General features: G+C 28.9%; 1 protein-coding gene across 1 annotated transcript in view; it reads right to left on the bottom strand.

Annotated features, from left to right (window-relative positions):
* Positions 1 to 24,476, bottom strand: part of LOC107454903 (protein turtle) — a 954,328-nt gene that overhangs the window by 329,557 nt on the left and 600,295 nt on the right. The window contains exon 3 of the mRNA XM_071184031.1: positions 891 to 929. Coding sequence (XP_071040132.1) covers positions 891 to 929 — 39 coding nt within the window. The remainder of the gene's footprint in view (positions 1 to 890; positions 930 to 24,476) is intronic.

Below are 24,476 nucleotides of genomic sequence, written 5' to 3'. Positions count from 1 at the left end.
AAGAACGAAACAAACATTATGTCTACAGAGGCTGTAAAAATTTCATGGAAAAGTTTCGGAATTTAAATACAAAATGTGCCAACAGATAGTGCTGTACGCTGCGCAGAGTTCTTAAGAAAAATACAAAAGCCAAAGTACTAAAATCTAACCTATGATATTCCTGAACCAGATGTACACGATGTATGAGAGAAAAAAAGGCTTAAACCTCCTAATTCCGTACATGAACCTCCTTTTAAATTGTAATGCTAAAACTGATCACTGTGACGGTGGCTTCCAGTGCCATCTATTGGAAACTTTCGTAAATAAATTCCAAAATTTACGAGCAGAATACTACACCTTCCACAATAAACATACCATTTGCTTCATTTCTCTGTCTTCTTTTGTTGCCCAGTTTTTTTGTTGTCCAGTTAAACAATCCTTTGTTATACACTCTGTATATAGCTGGTAAAGATCATCATTTTAGCACACATGATATTGACCACTGAGCTGCAAATACTTCTATCCAGATTTCAAAATGGTCACTAACATGCCATCGGCTAGTTGTGCGACGAATAGTAAACAATTTAAATACTTTTGTAAGACTCCAAATTGGTTTGCAATATTACTATTTTAATTTATAATTCGAATTATATTTACCGAAAATCACTCAAATCACATAGTAGAGTTTAAATGATTTTAAATTCAAATTTGTTTGCTAGTAACTTATATAAATAAGTTATTTTAAAATTACTGCTACAATTTTTAAAAACAAATATTTTTTTTTCTTTTAATATTATTCATGAAAACCCAAATTAATTATTGAATAGTCGAGTATCGTTTATTTAATATAATTTATTTCAGTACGAAGTGTTTTACCAAAATAATGAGAGCGCCAAAATTTCAAAACTTACCTGAAAGTGCTGACTTGATATCGAAATCAGAAGGCTCCCCTAAAAAGTAAAAAAATCATTTTATAATTCACTATGGTTTTAAAATACACTGTGTACAAAGTTCTCAAAGATGTTTCAAATACCATGTTTGCTCCCTGTATTATTTCATAATATCGATCTTGCCAGACAAAAATAAAAATTCGAAAGCTCGCAATCGCAAGGAATACAAGCGTAAAATTCGTTTGTTTATGAGACGCTTGCATTTCTAATTTTAGCTTGCATACAAGAAAAAAAAACGTATATGGAGCTAATTGAAGAATAAATTTCTTATGATAAAATAGCTCGGTTACTTTATTTGTGGGTTACAAATTATGAGCGCAAAATTTTCTTTTTTAACACTGATACACTTTGATACAATGCTAGATTACGAAATAAGCAAATTATACATTGCCGGCCAGGTAGCCGATCGGTTAGTGTGCCTGACAGCAAAGCCCATGGTTGCGAGTTCAAATCCCGCTCAGAGCATGTATGTTTCACTCCGTGTTGTTCTCTATGTATGATACGTGAATGTGACCCCCCTTTGAACAAACGGGTATCTATGGCAGCGTGACGTGGGTTCGCGTCCGTGACTTAGGTACACAGGTGCCCACCGTGTTACGTTAAAGCATTTCCAGATTCTTCCGAGGAGGCCAGCGTTTCTGATTGCAAAGCCAAATCCCTCTCAGAATATGGATGTTTCTCTCTGGGTTGTTCACTGTTATGTGATGTGTGAATATAGCCTACCCTATGTGAAAGGGTATCTGTGGCATTGTGGCGGTGGCTTTAGTAATGCTGCTGACTTAGGTGCAAAGGTGCCCACCGGATAACGTTCAATAGCAGCACTTCCGGCATTTTTCAAATCGAAGAACGAGTGTTCAGTGCCTACCGTTATAAAAAAAATAATTATTAAAAAATGCAAATATTTTTGTTGATAAACCGGCAATTCATTATGACGTCGATTACTCTTTTTACATCGATATAACTGAACTAGTGGGCTGCGCCCCCAGCTCGCTAACGCTTGCCAACCCCCAAAAATTGCTACGCAATCTTATATGGTTTGTTCGCAAATTAAGCTCGCTTCGCTCGCTACTAACTTAAGTTCATTGCAAATGCACAAAATTCTAATAATTCAAAGCAATCATTCAAATCCATATAACAACTTTTTTGTAAAAAAAAAAAATTACATCCTTTCAGTAAATACTAAGCCATTAAAATAAATTTGAATTCAAATAAATGACATGTAATTCGTTAAACCTATTAGAAATGTGTTGTAGTATAAAATCTTAAGATAAANTTGCAATGGAAAAACCTGCATATACAAGTAAATTCTAGTAAAACAAATAAATTCATGATATAAATCAAGAATCGTCAAATAAATTTGTAATATATAAATTCGTGAAAAAAGCGCTTTCGACAAAATACTAAAATAGAGATCTATCGACAAAGACTACTCACATCTGCCTAGCTTATGCTCTCTCCGGTTATTTCAGTTTCCGTTTTTAATAGTTGTTGAGCCATCTATATGTTGAGCCATCTCATCTAGATTTGGCACGTGACATTTTTAGCGGCAACCATTGGTCGATTTTCTAGCGTTGCCATTCGGGGAGTTGTATTGAGGCTTTTTTTTGTCGCCGTGTAAGAGAAATATATACATAGATGAGCGATTTACGTGTATGGTATAACGAAAGAATATCGTATTTCAATAATACTCTTATATGAGAGTAACTCTTAAAATATATATCAAAATATTAACTCATGAGAAATGTTCACCACTGAATTGGAACTGAAATTTGAATGTAACTACAGTTCAAATAAATTCAATAAATCTACATTCCATGGTATTTCAATTTAAGGCATAAAATCCAATTAGTCTGGTAAATGCACTTTTCTGTTTTGAATTTTGACTAAGTGAGTGGTAATTAGAACTATAATTTTCAAAACCATTATTTTTGGTAAACCATCAAAGTACGAACGAAAAAATTACCAAATGCATGGTTTAAATGCTGTATTTTTAGGTTCCATTACGAGCATTATGATTTCTTTTAACTAGAAATGTCATTACCATACAAAGACGGTAAATTACCAAAATTTTTTTCTCCTTGCATAAATACACTGTCTTAAAATTTACAACTGCCAGGTAACAGCATATGCAATACACTTTTAGGAATCTGAGAAACAATTTTTGAAAAATTTCAAATTAAAAATTAAAAATTTCATTTTTAGCTGTCACAATAGCCGCAAGTACGCCATTACCGCCTTACACCCCATGCACATTTCATGTACAAAATGTTTCATTTTTTTTATAATACAGTATTTCAAATGCTAATGAAGACTAATTAAATCAATGAAGGTGTTTGAAAATTTCCCATGTTTTTAGTAAAAATACTAATTTATTAAAATTAGAATTCATGTATTCAAATTTATGATAAATATTTTTAAAGTTCTTGCTCGCATATATCAAAAAATATTCCTTTAAAATATACTCTTTACTAACATAATGAAAAATATGAAATATGGCTGGTTTAAAATAAATTTTTAGCTCTAAACTTGTTATAATAGTTACAGACAGGAGCGTAGGAAGCAGATTTATTCAAAAAATGTAAAAGTTTACACAGAAAAACTAGTTTTGTTTGCTAAATGTCGTACTACAAAGTATACATTTTCAATGTTTTCGCGTGCCCGCTGTAGACTGCTCCTGTTTCTAAGAAAAGGGTGAATTACAGTTCAAAAGTACGGAGATAAACAACAAAGATATCGGGTAAAGCTTTATAACTAAAATTTGGATGTCTCTGAAAAAGGAAAATATCTAAATTTTCGTATTTTCTCGGGAAGTAAGATAAAATAGGCATTTTTTTTCTTTTTACTCTCAGACATTTCATGCGAGATACATGTTTTTCAATGTAAAGAAGATATTACATTTTTTCGATTACATTTTCACAATCTTACATGCTTTGTGATATAAATCAAAAATTGTTTTCCTTACGTATTTGAATTTATTTAAATATACACATGGAAATCTTGACTGAATTCTTGTAACGTTTTTTGTTTTCTTTTTAGCTCTTTGGTGATCGAGATTTTCGCATTTTTAGGACTTGTTGTTTAAAAATGCAAAATTTATGAAACACTGCAAACTTTGACTTTCAATGTTTCTATAGTTTTGCTTAAAATTAAAAAAAATATATACTCCGAAATTTAAAATTTAAAGTCACAAGAAAATTTTTATGGATTGTTAAGAAATATTTAAATTATTTTTTTTCTTGTAAATGTTTCAGTACAATAGAGAGGGAGGACCAAGAAAACTATATTATGATCTCATGCATTCGCTAAGTACTTTATTCTTCCTGAAAAACTATACACCTGTCGATCACAGTTTTATTAGTAGCTGAGTTTTATTCTCTATCTGCCTTTTGCAAATAATTAAAAGGAATTTCCGACATACTCCCTCAATCGACGTTCTTAACAGTTAATGGGGTCATTTTAAAACCCACGCACCTTCTAGTTTTTTTTTTCTTTTACAAATCATTTTATTTCTGCCGAGTTCAGTGTGTTATTTCTTTGTTCCCAATTAAAGTGATTTCTAATTGTTTAAAATCATCAGGAAAATTTTGTCACAATAAATGCAAAACCCACTTTCAAAAATCCACTAACTATGTATAAAAACCGACTACTTTACCCAATTATGTTATGAAAATCAAAGACATAGCTATGTTACTAATTAGTGATTAGCGCCACGAAAAGTACGGTAAATCCATTTTTCAATCAAAAACTAGACGTTGCAATATTAAACAGTTTTGTCCAGAATCACCAAAATAGAAAGTAAAAAGAAAGAAGTTTTGCTCTGAAAATCGAGAATAACTGAAAATAACGATTTGCGCCAAATTTTTTTCTCAGGAACATATAATTTCTGTGTGTAAAAATTGTCAGCGAGAAAACAAAATATAAATGAATCTCGCTGTTTACATTAATACCAGCAGTAAATCAATCATATGGAGTATAATATTATAATTGATATCCTAATTATGAAAATAGTAATTATTATCGAGTTTCATTAAATTTTAACTCAAAAAGAATAATAAATAGCTTCAAATAATTAAGCAATTAATATTCACCGTTTAAGACGCAAAATTATTATATTTCTAACAAAAATTATAACGTTTTTTAAAGGTTTTTAACAGCATATTAATAAGTTTAATTAGGGGTTATTCCATGATCCTTGCCTGTAGATTCCACCCGCGTGACTTAGGGCCACTAAAGTCAGAAAGCTCCTTTTATATAGATATTGTGGGCCGAGAAGGGAGAATCTCGTGGCTACATATATATGATCATATGGAGTGTAATATTATAATTCACATCCTAATTATAAAGGAAATAATTATTATCGAGTTTTATTAAATTTTATCGCAAAAAGAATTATAAATAGCTTCAAATAATAAAGCAATGAATATTCTCCGTTTAAGACGCAAAGTTATTGTACATCTAACAAAAATTATAACGTTTTTAAAACGTTTTTAACAGCATATTAATAAGTTTAATTAGGGGTTATTCCATGATCCTTGCCTGTAGATTCCACCCGTGTGACTTAGGGCCACTAAAGTCAGAAAGCTCCTTTCATATAGATATTGTGGGCCGAGAAGGGAGAATCGCGTAATATGATCACGTTCTTGAAAGAATTACTCGTAAGCATACTCTAAAAAATTAAACAACTATACGCATCTTCTTAGAGTTCTATATACTCTAAAAAATATCGGAGAAAATAATAGAAAAACGAAACGATTAAATAAGCAATTAATATTCAACGTTTAAGACTCAAAAATATTATATTTTTAACAAAAATTATAACGTTTCTTAAACGTTTTTAACAGCACATTAATAAATTTAATTTGGGGTTGCTCCATGACCCTTGCCTGTAGATTCCGCCCGTGTGACTTAGAGCTGCTAGAGTCAGAAAGCTCCTTTCATATAGATATTGTGGGCCGAGAAGGGAGAATCGCGTGACTACATATATAAGATCACGTTCTTGAAAGGATTAATATAATTACACGTAAGCATACTCTAAAAAATTAAGCAGCCATATATATCTTGTTAAAGTTCTATATATTTTAAAAAATTACGGAGAAAATATAGAGAAACGAAACGATAGTAACGAAAATTTCACTTAAATTACGTAACTTCTTGTTCAAACGCATAAATCGAGTTTCTGAACGCATCTAGACGCATATAATCAATTATTGTGAATAAGATTTTTTGCATTTACTTTTTAGAGTGTTTATTTTAGAGGCTCCTGCTTATTTAGAAATTATACACACTGAATTAAGCGACAAATCTGGACATTAAATCCAAAATCAATGAAACAAACAGGGAGATTTTATTCAAAATTATTGTAGATATGTTATAATATTTGCAGAAAAATTATAATTAAATTGCAATTGCTTCTATTACTGATTATGAAAAGTTTTAAAATCGCAAATGAAATTTATCTTTAAATAGTAAAATATAAAATTATTGATGATAAAAGTATTTTGCATTCTTTATTTTTTAAAAATTGTCAGTAAATCACATTTCACCATTGAATGACTTGTTTCATTTATAGGAAAAATAACATATTAATTTTCGAAGTAAGTCGCAAAAGTACTATTTTTTTAAAAATTTTAAGCATTTTAAAAAGCATTGTAGCAATTTTCCAACAATTCTTCTTCCCGTACTTTCATCGAGAAATATTGCTCATTATCCGAAAATTTCAAATTTTCTCCATTCTCTTTCCTCATTTTTTTAAGAAATATTAGAATTTACTAAAACTGTATTAAAATCACCAATATCAAAATATTTTTCGCAAAATTATTTAATCTGAATCACATTCAAATACACTAAATTAATCTTAGAATTAAAAATCTTTTGATTCTTAAAAATATTCCACAAAATAAATAAATTTAATACCTTTGTTTTGAATTAGCACTTAATTAAGATATTCTCTCCAAAAATTATTTTTTAAACTCATTTCAAACCTTCTAGGGAAAATGAATTCCTTCCAAAGTGAAATTTTGCTCTCGCATTTGTTTACGTTGAATTGTTTTCTCGTAATATCTTGGTTTGTAATTAGTGGTATAGCCCCAAAGGTAAAAAGGTACTGGTTGTGCTAACTTGCTAAAATAACTTCATTACTTTTTATGAAAGTGTTTTCGTTTCAAAGAGATTTGCTTTTGAATGGACGAGGTAAAGAATTTTTTTTGTTGTATTTAATTTCCTTTCTGAGTGCGGTTGAAAATGCAGTGTTTGCTTTTGGGCATTGGAGTTAATTTGAATTTCATTTTTTCAGATTGAAAATCAAGCATCTTTGAATTAAAATAGATTTTTATAAATAAAGTAATCACGTAAAATAGTGATTTTAATAAAGTTGACAATTAAGGAGTAAATGAAAACTTAAATATTGAAGACATTATCTCAGTATTCATGTGGCTCAACTTGATAAATATTCGAATTTTTAAAATAATGTTAATTTAACTAATGATAATTATCCTGTGGAAATTACAAAAAAACTAAAAAATATTTATTAGTGTTAAAAAAAATATATTAATTTTTTTCAAGGCAGAACTAAAACTTGTAATTAACCTAATTAATAATCACCAGAGGTACTCGAGGGCATAAATAACTTTAATTTTTTTTTCTGTTTTTCATTTGTGCAGTTCCAAGAATTCTTCTTTTGTATCCCGCTTTAAAGTACAATTAAATGTAAAGGCAAATAAGGGTTTAAACTTTTAAGAATTCGAGTTCATTTGGATTTTATTCTCAAATTTTTCATGAGTTTCAAAAGCAATGTGGCTTCTCATTAACACGTTTCAACAAAAGATACAATATAATATCATCATCATCATCATAGTTAACCGGACAGCCCAATGTGAGCCAATGCCTTCCTCTGAAGATTTCGCCATGAAGACTTCCGATTTATCTTTGATCTCCAATTTATTTCATTAATTGAGAGAAAATCAGACTCCACAGTGTCAGCCCATCTTAACCGCGGCCTTCCCCGCTTTCTTTTTCCAGTGGGTCTAAAAAGCAGTATCTTTTTTATTGTGTTGTCGTAGCTCATTCGAATCAGGTGAGAGATCCAATTCATTCCATTTATTTTATGTATTTAATAATATCAGGTTGTTTATAAATCAATCATGTACAGTTCTCCTTCTCCAGTTATTGTTTTCATTTACACCACCAAGTATACCCGGCAAAATCTCCTATCTCAAAAATTGCGATACAATTTTCCTCAAGTTTTGTCATTGTCCAAGCTTCAGAGGCGTATGTCAAGATTGGCCGGACAAGAGTTTTGTAGATTAAGAACTTTGTTTTTCTAGAAAGAAGCCTAGATTTAATAAATATTCTCAGCCCATAGACAGCCCTATTCGCCAAGTAGAGTCGGTTTTTTATTTCAGGAGTAATTATGTTGTCAATGGTAATAATTAATCCTAAGTAAGCAATAGAATATAAGATTATGAAATATTTATCCTCAACTCGAATCTTTCATATAGTAATAAATAAATGGATCATGTTTTTTTCTTCCTATTTTTATTATGCTTTACAAGAATAAAACAGGTAAAAGATTTAAGACCAAATAGATCTTATAAAAAATAATAAAAAGTCACGCCACGAGGGAAAAGTTTATAAGACACTTTCCACAAAAGAGGGTTTTGCAGGAAAAATGCGTTTCCGACTTGACAAGTACTAAATTTTAATCGCGAAACAAATGCTCTCGGAGCGCGAAACAAGAATCGGATATAATTCACTCCTCGGCAGAAAAATTTTCTCCCTATCACAGTTTAAGTTGCTATATTTTTACCCTGCACAAATGCCCGTAAAACCTTGCCAAGTTGAATGTAACATTCATTTTAACGAACTTCTCCCTTTTAAAGCGTAGAGTTGAACGTGTAAATGCCTCTTGGTCTAGTAGTTGGATGAATAATTGAGCCCTAGGGTGTCATTAGTTAAGATTAGAGATACCCGAAAATTGCAGAAATTCCTCTTATGTAACCTTCTGCGTCGGGTAAGATAATACCTTTTCACGCGCACTGTCCACCCACTCGTGTGTGGGTGCAAAATTCCTGCTTAGGTTTTGCGCATATTTATGTGTACGTTTGTGCGTTGAAATATCCGGAATAGTGGGAGCACGCTCTCTCCGAGTTCGGGAAAGATCCTTAAATTTATGTCCTCTAAAATGAAGCTAGAGTTAAGGAGTTTAAAATGGTGGACGCAAGGGGGAACAGAAATGTTTTCGCGGGTTTGTGGTTTTAAGATTAAATTCTGAAGCAGAGAGGGAAGTGTGGTCGATTTATTGCGGATAATCGGGAGTTTTAATTATACGACTCTTTCGTCTTCCGTTGAAAATTTTCCTTGCGTTTCATTTCGAGTAATTTAGCAGAAATGTGTGGAAACGTAGAGTAATTAGAGATTACGAAGAGAATGTGATATGAAGTGTTAAACGGAAGTTGTTACCTAGCAGTTTTTCATTAAAATGAGTAAGCTTGAAATTAGTTGGTAAGTTATGTTTTGGGTTCAGCTAAATTACTCTTTAAAGTTTCGCTTACAAATCTTAAATTTTGATGAAACATACAAACAATTTGGCGAGATTTTGATATTTTTGAGATTTATTTTTCTCTTGAAATTATACTTCCTAAGAAAAACTCTATTTATTGTGGTTTAGCCAAATAATATACATAGGAGAAGGAGGCTAGCTTCGATAGACATAATAAAAACCGGCCCCCAAAGCTTGCTGTGATCCCTGTATATAAAGGAAAAAAGCAACATTTAGTGGCACAGCATCAGAGATTTTTGAAATGAGTTTTCATCCTCTTCTCCTCCCAACCACGACTGGGTTTATCGAAACTAGAATATGCATAGGGGAAGGATCCCCTATGTATATTTTTCGGCTAAAGCACAGTACAGATTGTAGCTAATTACTGATACTGATAAAGGAAATTATAAAGGTTTGATAAGAAAGGTTTTATTATAAAGACTTGTTTTTTTCTTGTCGTATGCCTGTTTAGGCAGTGGGGGTGCGATTGTTCCTGTTTTTCAGTGGTACCATCTATGGCCGGGATTTCGATTTCTGCCACGCCATTCCCACAACCCGTTTAAAGGGCAAGTCACATTCACACACAAAAGAGAAAGGACATAGAACACACAGAGAGAGAAAGAAACATTCATGCCTTTCCCGGGATTCGAACCCAGGACCTTTCTGATGCAAGGACAGTTCCCTGCCCCCTACACAGGCCGGTCGGCATAAAGATTTGTAAATACTGATAAAGGCAAAAGGTTATGCTACCTTGTAAAAATAACTTCATTTCCTTTTTTTTCTCTCTAAGGAAGCTTTTGCTTCAGAGAGATTGAACCAATGCTTGCTTGTGGAGGGATAGGAAAAATTTTCTCTTTTTATTTATTGCTGGTTTGTTCTGCTTTTTTACACAATTTGTAAACAAGTTCCTGATAGAATCTCTTACAAGTTTAAAATTTTGACTAAAGAAAAAGCAAAGATCTGTCAAGGTTTTATTATTTCGAGTGTTCTTCTTCTCATAAAAACATACTTAATGAGAAAAAGTTCAATTATTGTGGGTTTTGAGGTTAATATCTGAACTATTATGAAAGTGTGACCGGCTTATATTGCGAATAATCATGACTTTTTGTCTTGTACTGAGTTCCTCTTGCGTTTTATTTCGCAAAATTTGGAAGAAATATAATAAATTAGTAATTCCGTGTATTAAAAAGACATAACAATTAAAAAAAAAAACGCTACCAAGAACTTTTTTATTAAAAGGATTACTGCTACGACGGATCCATAAGTTGTTGTTAGTTCCATTTCGGATTCAGTTCTTGAAGTACTCTCTTACAAATCTGAAATTTTGATTAAAGATGCGATGATTTTGCGAGGCATTATAATTCCAAGAGTTATTTTTCTAATGAAATCATACTTCCTGCTAAGAAGTTCATTTACTTCTGTTAAGCATCGGAAAACTTGCGAAAGATTCGCTTAAATTTTGATTGGAGATGCAGTAGTTTAGCAAAATGTAATTTTTGGTAAAAAAAAAATTTTGAGAACTTTATCAGACAATGTTCTGTGACTAACTGCGATTTAGTTAACTTTTTTCTTCCTATTTCAGATACAGCTACAATTTATTTTCAAGAGAATGAATAAGGTAACTTAAAATGAATTTTAATAGGATTTCTCTTATAAGACAAGAAAAAAACAAGAGATCTGTAAAAGATATCGGTTTATAAATCCCCTAAAATAATTATCTCAATTCACTGTTTATCTACTGTTTGTGTATTTTACATGTTTGCTTTAATGTTTTATAATTATTTTTTTAAAAATGTCACCACATATCTCTTGGTGCAGCTATCAGTTCTGTAATTACAATGGAAGTCTATATTTTTAATTTTTTTTAATCCAGTGTATCTTAATATAAGTAAAATAAAAATCATTAAGACAAACGTTTATTGGTACAAATTTTTCTCCTTTTGGGAAAGGGGCAACTGAACAGTGCATATCGGTAATTAAAAAAATAATAAAATAACTAAAAAAAACTTATTTTTTTATTTTTTAGTAGCTTTAATTACTGAAACTGATATTACTGAAAACCAAATAACATTTCAATTAGATTTATTTGCTGTATATTTTTAGTTAATGTAGATATATAAAAACTATAACTTCAAAAATAAGGCCTATTTGAGACATTTTTAATACGTCTTGTACGTCTTTTAGTAGTTTTAATTACTGAAATTGAATTCCAAATAACATTTTAATCAGATTTATTTGCTGTATATTTTTAGTTAATGTAGATATATAAAAATTATAACTTCAAAGATAAGGCCTATTTGATAAATTTTTAATACGTCTTGTACCAGCCAACTTTTCCACTGATTTAACTACAATTAAACTAACAGTCAACTGAAAATAATTTTAATTTATGTAGTGGTGTTATATATAGAATATTCAGAACACTTTATTTAATATACAGTTTCAAAATCACTTTTCAAACATTTTGATGTTATCCTGATTTCTTTTTTCTCTTTGATACCATAATTATGGAATTAAACTATTTCTGTTGAGTTATGGAAAATTAGACCCCTGGTATTTTATTTTTAGATAAGGTAGCCATTTTCTTAAATTGTGATTATTTTTGCTGAATCCTAGGAAGATAAAACTTTGGCAAGATAAGGATGCTCTATTTCCGTTCCCCTATGTTACTGTCTTGTTACTTTCCCCTGTGTAGCATAGTTGTTTTAAATTTATTGTTTTAATGTTCATTTGAATTTTTATGGTATGATCAAATTACATTTTTCAGTTTTATCTAAACATTTACTTTCAAGTGAATTTTTCCAAGTAAAATGATTTTCAGTCTCTTTTTCCATTCTCTATCTCTTGCACTCATGGTAACTTATTAACTTATATTTATTAGCTTTCAATTTAATATATCATTAGTTATTAAGATTATTAAAATAAACATAGGAGGGTATCTATATTTGTATGACTAAAATTCAGCAATTTGCAAAACTGCAAAATTGAAAATTTGGCTTTACTGTCAAAATTGCTCTTTGTTATCTTCTTCCACTCTGTTACGTATCATGCATTAAAACTTTATTCCCATTCATTAAGCTTTAAATAATTTAACAAAAAGCAGCTTTAATAATTTAGAGTATAGATTTGATTGGAGGGTTTACAGCTTGTTACGTTGTTATAGCTAAAGGCTTCAGGTAAATTATTGAAAACTGGTAACAGAGACAAAAATAATGCAGATTCGCGATAAGTTTAGTCATCTTTTATTTTTATTTTATGCACCAAATCAACAAGTTTACTGCCATTTTAAGTTTTATGGACGCGAAACACTCCAATTGCAGCTGAAATTTTTATAGGTACTAATTCGAATATTTGATTTGAAAAAAAAAATGTCTGAACACCACTCCATTTTAAAAATGGCTCATAAATTAAATTCCGGTTTTTAAAGTTTTGCTGGAATCACACTTCTAATTGAATACTACGATTCAATTTTTTTTAAAAATCCTACTTCCCAAAGTATTTTTTTTAATTCTAGCTTTCAAATAATTAAAGTAGACTAAAAATGACTAAAAAGAGATAAAATAATCCAGTTAAGCTGTGTTGTGTATTTTACGAAAATCAGAACAGTAAAAAACATTATTAAACTACGAATGAATTCCCCAGAAAGATATTTCATGACTGTAGCTACCTAATTTTAAATATTATTTTAAGAAAATAATATTGCGAGCTAACAAAGGAAAATATAAACCGAATTGCAAAATCATTCTCTGTTACAGTATGTGAACAGTTTTTTGTTATGATAGGTAAACAATTCTCTAGTACAATATGTAGACAATTCTCTATTTAATTGATTTATAAAAAGAAAACTTGTTGTTGGTTTCTACAAACAATTATCTGATAAAATATGCTATTAGTTCTCTGCCAAAGCAGTTCGGAACATGCGACGTCAACAATTTTCAGCTAGAACACGCAAACAATTATCTCTAAAGTATTTCTGTTTAAGTAGTTTTCAGTTAAGTAGTTCTCGCAAACAGTTTTCTGTAGAAAGAGGCTAAAATACTCTGTTAAATAACTACAAAACTGATGTTTACAATAGTAAGAGAAAGTAGTATTGGAATAAGTTGAGCTTTATAGATTTAATAAAGATATGTAAGTATTTGTTAATTTTATCAATTTTATAAATAATGATGATTTTTTATTGATTTTTTCCAATGCTGGAAAATACTAATAAGACTCTGTTAAATCAATTCAAAACAGATGTCTACAATAGAAAGAATAAGAAGTACTGGAGTGAGAGATTATTGCAGTAAGTTGATCTTTGCAGATTCAATAAAGATATGTTTATAATATTTGCTAATTTAATCGATTTTATGTGTAATGATGATTTTTTATCGATTTTCTAATATTCAATCAGACGAAATTTGAACAAATGTGAATTTACATGAAGGAAAAAAAAATAACAATGCTTTTAAAATTTCAAACCTTATGGACAACACTAAGGAAATTTCTTTTCAGTTGAATTGTATTTTGTAGCAGCTTTTAAGATAGTTTTGTAAAGATAGGTTGAAATCTGCTATTTCTCTCCCTCTCTAGGCTATAAATATATAATTTTCTGTTTTATGGCATTTTTAGTCTATTTTTAGTTGAAATCTAAAAGTTTAAAAACGTTATATATAACAGGAGATTGCGTAAGTATTGCGACAAACTTCTAGGGGACTTATTGCACATCATCAGGATTAAAATTGCCTTGGAATCCGTCGATAGAAATGCTGTCATACGCCACTAGGGGAGCTTTCCTATTATGAATCCTTTCTTCGTGTGCTTCATATTAAGGAAGCTCAAAGCTACCAGAGTACAACGACATTTTCCGGTCATGGGTTCATATGCTATTTCAATGCAGATTATTTATGCCCTAACTCCCTTAGAAGTTTGTTACAATATTTACGCAACCCCCTGTTATAGATAACACTTTTAAACTTGAACATTTTGGCAATGAAATAGATTAAATGGTCATTAAAAGTATGTGTAACTTAAAGACAAAAATTAATTTCATATTTGAAAGTACCCACAACCGAAATAGATCAGATCAAATATTAGAATAAATGCAAAGAAACATTTATTCCCCAGTTAATTCAACTTTTTAATAACCTTAAGAATATTATTCATGTTTATTTTATTAAACATGTTCTTGTGCGATTTTATTGCGTCGAATCTTTCAAGTCGAATGAAAAAAATCACTTTTACGGTCTTAAGTACATTGAAATCCAATTTTTTAATCGCGTTAAATAATATATATTCTATGTAGCGATTCGTAGCTATTTAAAAATTCACATCATGAGCGATTAAAAGCTTCGTAGAAAATTAAGATGGCAATTCTTTTTTCGATCTTTTCATGAAAGAAAAAAATATTTTTAAAAAATTCAACTTCATTTTTTATCTGGAATAAATTAAACATTTTTCCATTTTCGTCTCCAATTAATTAAAATCTAATAAATAATAAATATCTTATTACCATTCCACTTCATTTTAATTCTGATTACATAAACATTATTATAGCTTCGAGGAAAATAGATTTAATTTTTTTTTTAAACTACCGCTCTCCTTATTTGGCTTCAGAAATATTTTTCACAAAAAAAGATAAAAAGAAACGGTTATTTTCGTTAAAAATAATTAAACATGTGCTTCCGATTGCTCTGCTAATTGAATTAAATCGTGCCCGAGGTTAAAGAATTGGATAATAATTAAATCAATGTAAATTATATTCGTTAAATTATTCTAGAACAAAGCGTGCTAATTATTTCCTGCCTTGTTTGACCTACTCTGAATACATAATTATAAAAATCTCATTCATTTCAAAACAAAGAATTAATAAACTCGAAATCTTAGATAATTCATACAAAACGTTGATTAATTCTATCTGTACCTAAATAACTTTTAAAGCCCTTGCTTCATTTACATTAACACGAAAAACTCAAATGGTTATTGTCCTTTATTTAGTTGCACGAAAAGAATAATAAAAAACTGGAATTAATTTTAATGAAAAAAAAGTTCCAAACCATTAAACAAAGAGCTTGCTTATGTTCTTTTTTTTTTTTATTTATTTAAAAAAAACAATTTAAGATAATATGTTTTTATTGCGTTTTGAGTCAAGAATTTTAAAGAGTAAAGCATTATTTCGTATGGTGCTTTTTCCTTTTCTCATCTTCATCTTTAACAGCCATTATCTAATATTATTCTTCAAATTCTTCCAAAAATTTTAATGTTCTGCTTGATGTTTTGATCATTTTTTGATCTTTTGATGTCAACGGAACACCAGTTTAAGATGTTGCAAATTATTTTTCGAGTTAAATGACTGACCCATTACAGTTTTAAACATTTGATTCTTTAAAAATAAATGAATGATTGTGTATCTTTATAAAGAGAGTGAGAAATCTTAACTGGTGGACAAATATTTATGAACAACATTTTATTCTGAACATTTTATTCTGAAATCTTTCGTAATAGTATAAAATATTTATATATTTTTTTAAATTAGCGTAAAAGAGGAAAATATAATTTTTAGTGAATAACTCAATTTTTAGAAACTGAAAATAGATTGGCGAAAATTAGAAAAATTATATTAGAGATTAAGTGGAACCATATTGTTATTCTCTGTGATCATTTTATCTGGGACAAGGTTTAATTTTTGTTTTCATTTTCCATACTAAAGCAAATTCTGATTTCGACTTAACTATTAAGCAAAAGTTCGAGACCAAAAATTAGAAAGAAAAATACAATCAACGACGTACACTGAAAGTATATCTCAAATTTTCCCCCCTGAATGATTGTCATCTTTTATTAAATTATAAAAATAAATAAATAAAAATATTTGCATCAAAAGCAACATTTAATTACTGAATACAAATATTTTTTTCCTTACTATTTTGAATTGGTGTTTTTGTATAAAGTTAAAGAACTATACAGAATACACATATCATTCAAATTTTTTTCTGTTCATTTCTTTTTTCTATCAGCTGCAAATAAATGTTTTTATATTTATTAATTTTTTTTAAGACTGGATCATTTTCAATATTTAGACATTTAGCTAAACTCTATTCCTGCAAATTTCGAGCATAAGTTATGTGTAAGATAGTTATGAAGAAATAATATTTGCTTTCCAGAAAATGTTTTTAGAAATATTAACTTAAAATTATAGCAATATATTTTATTAGTATTCTTTTATTAGTAACAGTTCCGAAAATTCTTAATAAAAGTACTTTAAATAAATGAATAAACTATAAATAATAATATTGTTGAATATTACTTGAAAGTTGTAAACAGATTTAGTTTGAATTAAGCAACATAGATGGAAACACATTCGTCAAAAATTTCAGAAACGTTCTTGCAGTTTGCTCAACTTCATGCTGCCATCTACCGTCAAAAATATAAATGCTGTTTAAAATCATTATTAGATGATAGTGAATAATTTAAAATTTTAATACCAAGGAAAGGAATATACTATAGATAATAAATATGCAAAGAATTAATTTATATTTTACTTAGAAAAAAACCAAAATTATATTAAAAAGGCATCCTTTGCAGTATTCGTCAGTGTATTGGTATATTTTAGTAAGAAGAATTCTTCTAAATTATTTAAGACTGAAGTGAAACCGTTGTTATGAGTTATGATACGTTATTATGCAAATTTCTTAATTATGTGTTTGATGAATTTTGTGTTATTTTCTAAATGTTGGAAAAAGTTTCGAAGCAGTACTTTTATAAATTTAATAACACTTTGAAATAATATTAATATTTTTTTCTATTTGACTATTTATGAAGAAAAAAAAAATCGCAGTGCACCTTATAGAAAATGTGTCTGTACACTCATGAATGTTCTGCGAAAGTTATGATTGTTGAAATCTTATTATGGAACGATTTTTAAAAATGAAATTGTGGAAATATAAATTTATTTTTAGTTCTTGATATCAAAAAAAAAAAAAAAAAAAAAAAAAAAAAAAAAAAAAAAAAAAAATTNAAAAAAAAAAGAAAGAAAAAATCAGAAATGCGAATTCCTCTTAAATTTTATCAATTCTTATGTGTGTGTGATAGATATTGAATTTATCAGAACGGGGGTTTTATTAGAATTAATGAAAAATGAACTTTAAAATTTTATAATGTGAGAGATTTTTTTCATTGTAAAAAAATAGAAATTCGCATGCAAAACATTTTGAAAACTCTCCCACTTCTGAGGAATATAAAAATGTAAAAAAAATTTTTTTGATATAAAAATCAGCCACATAAATTTTCCTTAAAAAAATTAAAACTAATAATGATTTCTTCTATATATATATATATATATAAGTTAGATAGTTAAGCTTTATAATTTTGCTAAAATATTACATTTTTTTAAAAAAAAAATATTGCATATTATAAGTTTTATAGTGCGCGACACTATTATCCCATTCGACTTTAAAACTAAAATTCTAAGTTCAATGAATATAAAATTATCTATTTTAACAAATAAACTGCAGCTTTTAATTAAAAATAAAATGTTAAATCGTAATTTATTTCTCAAAAAATGGAAACTTTTAAATTTTTTTTTCTAAATAAATTTCATAATAATCTGTAAAAATCTACTCTTAAAATTTTAATAGAATATTCAAATTTAATTTTAATTCCTAGCTAAATTTGAAAATTCCGTTCAAGTGTCAAATGTATGATCAAAATCTCCCTCGTTTGGAAACTAGCGTTTTACAAAACGCTTAGAAANGAGTTATCGCTATTTTTGTGATTTTTCCTTAATTTATGATAACCAGTGTATATAAACAAAACTGTTAGACTCTCTTTAATACTTTTTTACAGTGAATTTTTTTTTTCAATATTCCTTGTCACATGTTAAATGACTTTTACCGGTGTTAGATAAAAATTTGTATTTAACAAATATTTCGAACATGCTACTCTAATGATTCTGACAATCACAGATTAATGTTTATCTTTAAACTCCGAATAATTGCTTTCACATAAAGATACTGAATAATAAATTGGCATTCTTTGAAAAAAATTGCAAATATAGAGATTATGATGCCACAATTGGAATTGCATATTTCCTAGCTTATAAAATTTAATTTAATTACTTAAACTTATTTTTTTTAATCATTCTTAATCGAATTTTTTTTTAAATTAAATCAATCAGTTAATTTTTATTTAAAAGCGAACATAAAATATTTTATTCTTTTCGTATCAATCAATGTATCTTCTAACTTTTTATTGCAATACTAATGTAGACTCATTAATTCACTGCCGCGCCTAATCGAAAACAAAAATCTTTTTGTAACTCTTTATTATTAATTTCTTACCACAAATAAGTTTCAGTTACAAGGTTATATTAATTCTCACAGTCTTGTTGGATCGCCAAAGTATTTCCAAACCTAATATTGATTATGGGGAGTTGGCTTTATTTTAGCTCGCCAACTTTGGATCTCTTCCCCATGCTACTGTTAACCGTTGGGAACAAATTAATTCACTCTCAATTTCAAATTTGTGGCAACCTGGGGGTGCCCTTTTGAGTATCCTAATCATAACCATTGTATATCATTCTCAATCAAAAAAAACTTCTCGATGTAGAGAATGTTATTTTGATCCCTTTAAGAGATTTCTTTTCGTTATTTTTGAATTATGGTCATTTTCTATATTTAATATATCAATTTTGCTTTAACGATTTTATTTATTTCCTTGAGACAATTATTTTATTACATCCAAATTAAGATGTGTATGTAACGGACAAAAGTCAATGATGATACTTCAACTACCATTAAAATATTAGTAATAGCGATCAATGTTGTCACAGAGATACTTTTCCTTCTAACCATTAAAAAAAAACACTTCAGAGAGAACACTTTTAAGCTAAGAAACAAGGTTTTTTCAACTAACAAGATTAGCTATTTTAAATTTATTTATTAAGAATTAATTATGTGAAATATATCAATACGGGAGGTGTTATTTACGATAATCTTACTGTAATTTTTTTTAACGTTAAGTGTTTTGAAGTTATACTTCTTATGCGACTTCCAACAAGGTTGCGTTAAACGTTTAACGCTACATTTTTATTGGCCGGGAAATCACGTGGTAGGATCCAGTTTTCCCTCATTCATTTCCTCATTGTTTTGGTTCTCACTAGCATAAAAGTATTGTTTTTCTATAAATATTTTTTTAGTTTGATTTGATACACATATAATTTAATAGGGTAGTATTTTTTATTTTCAAATTTAGTGGATAACAATTGTAAAAAATGAGTGAAAACAATCCCACGGACAATGCGACGGATTTAAGGTTATGTCAAGGTACGTCTCTTGTGAATATCAATTGATTGTTAGGTTTTCTCTTCTGAAATTACATTATGACGCATTCACATACATTATTAATACAAATACATTTTCCAGGGCGAGACGATGAGGCAACCACAAGCACTTCCACTGGTTCAAGAGGTCCACGAGGGAAAAATGCACAATATTACCGTGATTACAGAGCACGGAAGCGAGCGGAGCAGGAAAAAGAGTCGTTGAATAGAACTAGTGATCCTTCTACGACTGCTGATTCTTCTACAATTAACGTCGCTGGTTACGAAGTTTAACTTCTTCCACGCGGATGGACTCCACGCACTATTTTTTTAAAGTATGTACAACGTTTATACAATATTTGGAATTAAGAGACAATTTAAGACAATTTGGTTAGGGTACGTTATATTTCTTACATTAAACCGCAATGTATTTGAAATGGGAAAGCAATTTCTACAAAACATGTTTAAACTAATGCCTGCATACTGCAATAAACATGGCTCAGCACGTTATATCTGACTTTTTCAGCACCATGAAATGAAAAGATTACTTCTATAAATCTTTTCAATTAAAATGCACAGTACGTCAAAAAAAAAAAAAAAAAATAGAAAGGATCATCCTGAATAACTTTTGATCTAATGATCGAATCTTCATGTTCTAGGGCTCAATCTTCGAATTGGCTCGAGGGAGTTACCTCAAATATACTAATTAATAAGTGTAGACGTTATTTCAAGTCACAAAATCGACTTTCTCTTAATAAACATATTTTGTTTTCGACGGAATCTGATTTCTGAATCCCAAAATATAAGGGATAGCCGTATTGTTCTGTCAGGGGTGCGCTCCAAAGTTTGAACCCCTAATTGCTCATTTTAATTTTTGGGTATTTCCCTAAATATCGAGAAATTTGAAAGCTAATTGAAAATTTCTTGCACACAATTATAAAATGTGTTTATCCAAAGAGACAAAAAATAACTTTTGGTAAATATTTATCATTTTATTTAATAATTATTGAAAAAATGTTTGAATTGTAAGGTACAAAATTTTTTACATCATTTTAAAGGATATTACTTTACGTGATAAAATGAAAATTTGAGTAAAATCTGTTTAATAATTCCTGAGAATTGAAATTTCAAAAAAGTCAAATGTAGGACTCAATCGATTTTGCTCAAATTTTCTGTTTTGAAATGTTAAATTATTTTCTTTAAAATAACGGAAAAAATTCTATACCTTACGATTGAAAAAATTTTCAACCATTATTAAATAAAATAATAAAAAATAATAGATATATTTACTAAAAGTCAATTAGAATTAACTTTGAATAAACGAATTTTATAATTGCGTACGAAATATTTTCAATTCGCTTAAAAATTTCACGAGATATAAGTGAAATACGCTTTGGTGCGTTCTCCAGACCAAACTATTGGGACCCTATATTGCTGCTACCCCCTATATTTTGGGGGTCAGAAATATGAAATCGTCTAAAAAAATGTTTGTTTATTCGGATAAAGTACATTTTTGTATTTAATTTCGTAACTTAAAATATCGTCTGCACTTATAAATTAGCATATTTAAAGTCACCCCCATGAGCCATTAGGATTAAGTCCAATCATTAGACCAAAAGTCATTAGATCCAATCATTAGACCAAAAGAAATTTAAGGTGGTCCATTTTTTATTTTAGCCACGGTACAAACTAATAACCTTAACAGTTTACGGCAGTTGGTTCAGGTATTTTGTATTTCAATCTCTTAAGCCGGAATATATATTGGAAAATAACTTCAAAACATGTATAAACAAATGCCCTTGATAATTTACTACAACTAGTTAGTTCAGGCACAATTGTATCTCAAGTTTTAAACAATAATTTAAAAAGAGAACATTACTTAAAAATTTATTTTCTTCAAAAAATTCATAAACTAAGGCTCTTAACAGTCTACAACGATGACTTGGTTCATGTTTAATGTATCTACAACTTCAAACAGCATTGTACATTTGAAATGGAAGGATCACTTATATAAATGACTTCGTCACAACATGTATAAACTAATACCCTTGATACAAAATACATCTAGAAGCAACTTTAGTTCAAAAACATGATGTTTGCGAGCCTTCTTTTGGAAGAAAAAAAAAAAGTTTCGTCTCTAGTAGGCTTATGCCAAATTTTCAAATGCACACTTTATTTAGATAGAGATTGCTTCTTAAAAAATTCAAAATGAAGAGACCTCCAAAGAAGCTTAGACGTTTTAGAATATCGGCATTGAAGGAGATAAAATGATAAGAGGATTTTAGCTATCAATATCTGAGTTGGGTAATACGTTTATAGGATCTTGAAACATAAATATCGTGAGCGTTGAAAATAGCCCGCATTTGATTTTGCAATATTCTAATAGAAAACAGGAAACACTTTTGCATCATGAAATATTTGACTTCGCATTAGATTTTTTTTTTAATGAAAATATGAAGTCAAATATTAGATCGTGCATTTTTATTTAGTTTATAAGTGCAATACCGGTTGTTCCAAATATGAATGACGATTTGGAGAATTGAAAGAAGTAGACAGTTTGTTGCGCTCTGATTAGAAAACCAGTCATTTTTCTCAGAAATTTTAAAAATTAACTGAAAATGTTTGCTGATAGATGGCGCTGCTAACTGGGATGGATTTATGTCTTTCAAAATATAAAGGGTAACCGCGATGCGGAAATCGAAAGTTTTGGATTTTTATTTCTTCATATTTTGTTACATCTTGAAAACTTGTATAGCGAATCAAAGAATGCTTACATTTAATTATAAATTTCACTTGTCCAAAGATAATTAAGCGTAAGATAATTAAACGTAACAAAAAATACATTTTTAAGAAATAATTTATTGTTTTTTGTTGTATTATTAAATACAATAGTATAATACAATAATAATTTATAGGATATAATTTAATCAGCATGGATGTTCTAAAATATAAATTAAAGTAATAAAAAACAGCATTTTTATCTTTATAAAATAAACTTTAAAAATATAAAAAACATTTAATCTGATGATTTTATATTATATTATTAATAGTTTGAGCCGTAGTGGCTTAGAGGATAGAACGGGGACTTAAAAATTTATGCGTTTACTTATAAATTTCTTTCATCCGAAGATAATTGAACACAAAAAAAAATTAAGAAACAATTTATTGTTTTTTGTTGTATTATTAAATACAGAAATAATTTATTTAACTTAATTTAATCAGCATCGATGTTTTCCAGTACAAATTTAAATCACAAAAAGAAAACATCGTTTTTAACTTAATAAAAAATACTTAAGGTGCAAAAATTTATAAAAAAAAATATTTAACGTGATTATAATATTATTAGTTTGAGCCTTGGTGACTCAAAAGATAGGGCGCTCGCCTCCCAACTATTTAACCCAGGTTCAGATCCCAGCAGAAGCTGGTTGATGCGAATCCTGCTCCCAGTTGGCACTAATCACAATGCTGACGTAAAAAATGCGCTATGGTAAACGGATGATGGATTAAAATCCATTTGCCGTCAGGCAAACAATGAGAAGTCTTCGTAGTTTTCCTCTCCATGTAACGCATATGCGGGTTAGTACCGTTAGAAAGTCCACCACAAAGGCTAGTTTGCCCCAATGATTGATACAGGAGTTCCCTTGCCTTCTGAGGTGGGTTCAAAATTACAAGATTACATAGTTTAATATTGATAGGCGTAAACTCCGGATTGGATCAGCTGTCCAATGCCTATTACAAAATAAAATAATATTTGTTTGTTTACTTGCTTTAATTTAAACCTAAATGTCTATTTGTCTGACTTTTTGTTACACCCTCTTTTCTGTTCTAAATTGTCACATTTTTATGAGCCTCGTCCTTGAAACTTAACATTATTTGGGCTTAACATTCATCCAAGCTGAACAGGAATTAGTGCTTAAACATTCATCCGCGCTTAACATTATTTGTGTTCAACATTCATCTAAGCTTGACATTTATTAATTTATTAACGTACATAAATCAATTTCAATAAAATAATAAAAAAGAAAACTCAGAAGAATCAATAAAATGAACAAATGCAATGCCAAGCAAAGAAAAGAAATACCCGCGAAAGGAAAAAATAACAAATAAAATCAATTTCAATTATGACATTTTTTAGAAAAATAATTAATTATATTTAAAAGGAAGTAAAAAACATTATTGCACTTTCGTAAATTAGAATTTATGACTGGCTAATGTAAGTTTAAAATAACGCCGAAAGTACTCTTAGAAATGTTAAAGCATTATCTGCCCTGATCAAAGTATAGAATAATGTATTAAAATATTATGTTCTCTATTCACAACGACCAACACCATTTATTTTAGAGCTTTCTTTGCATTCATTTGAGCTTAACATTATTTGTGTTTAACATTCATCTAAGCTTGACGTTTATTAATTTATTAACGTACAATTAATTTCAATAAAATAATAAAAAGGAAAACTGAGAGGAATCAATAAATTGAACAAATGCATCTCAAAGCAAAAAAACAAAAAAAAAATATACCCACGCAAGAAAAAAAAAATAACAAATAAAATCAATCTCAATTACTACGCATAAATTAAAAAAAAAAAAAATCTTCTTTTCGAAAAGAGTCTCTCACTATGCATTTAGCAACAAAATGTATCTCTTATATCATATCAATTTTGATATTAGCTAATGTCAAAATAGTATTGTATTTGTTTTTTAGAGTGCAGTCCAAT

This window comes from Parasteatoda tepidariorum, chromosome 8, assembly GCF_043381705.1.
Source record: "Parasteatoda tepidariorum isolate YZ-2023 chromosome 8, CAS_Ptep_4.0, whole genome shotgun sequence".
NCBI lineage: Eukaryota > Metazoa > Arthropoda > Arachnida > Araneae > Theridiidae > Parasteatoda > Parasteatoda tepidariorum.
This window is presented reverse-complemented; position numbering and strand designations above follow the sequence as displayed.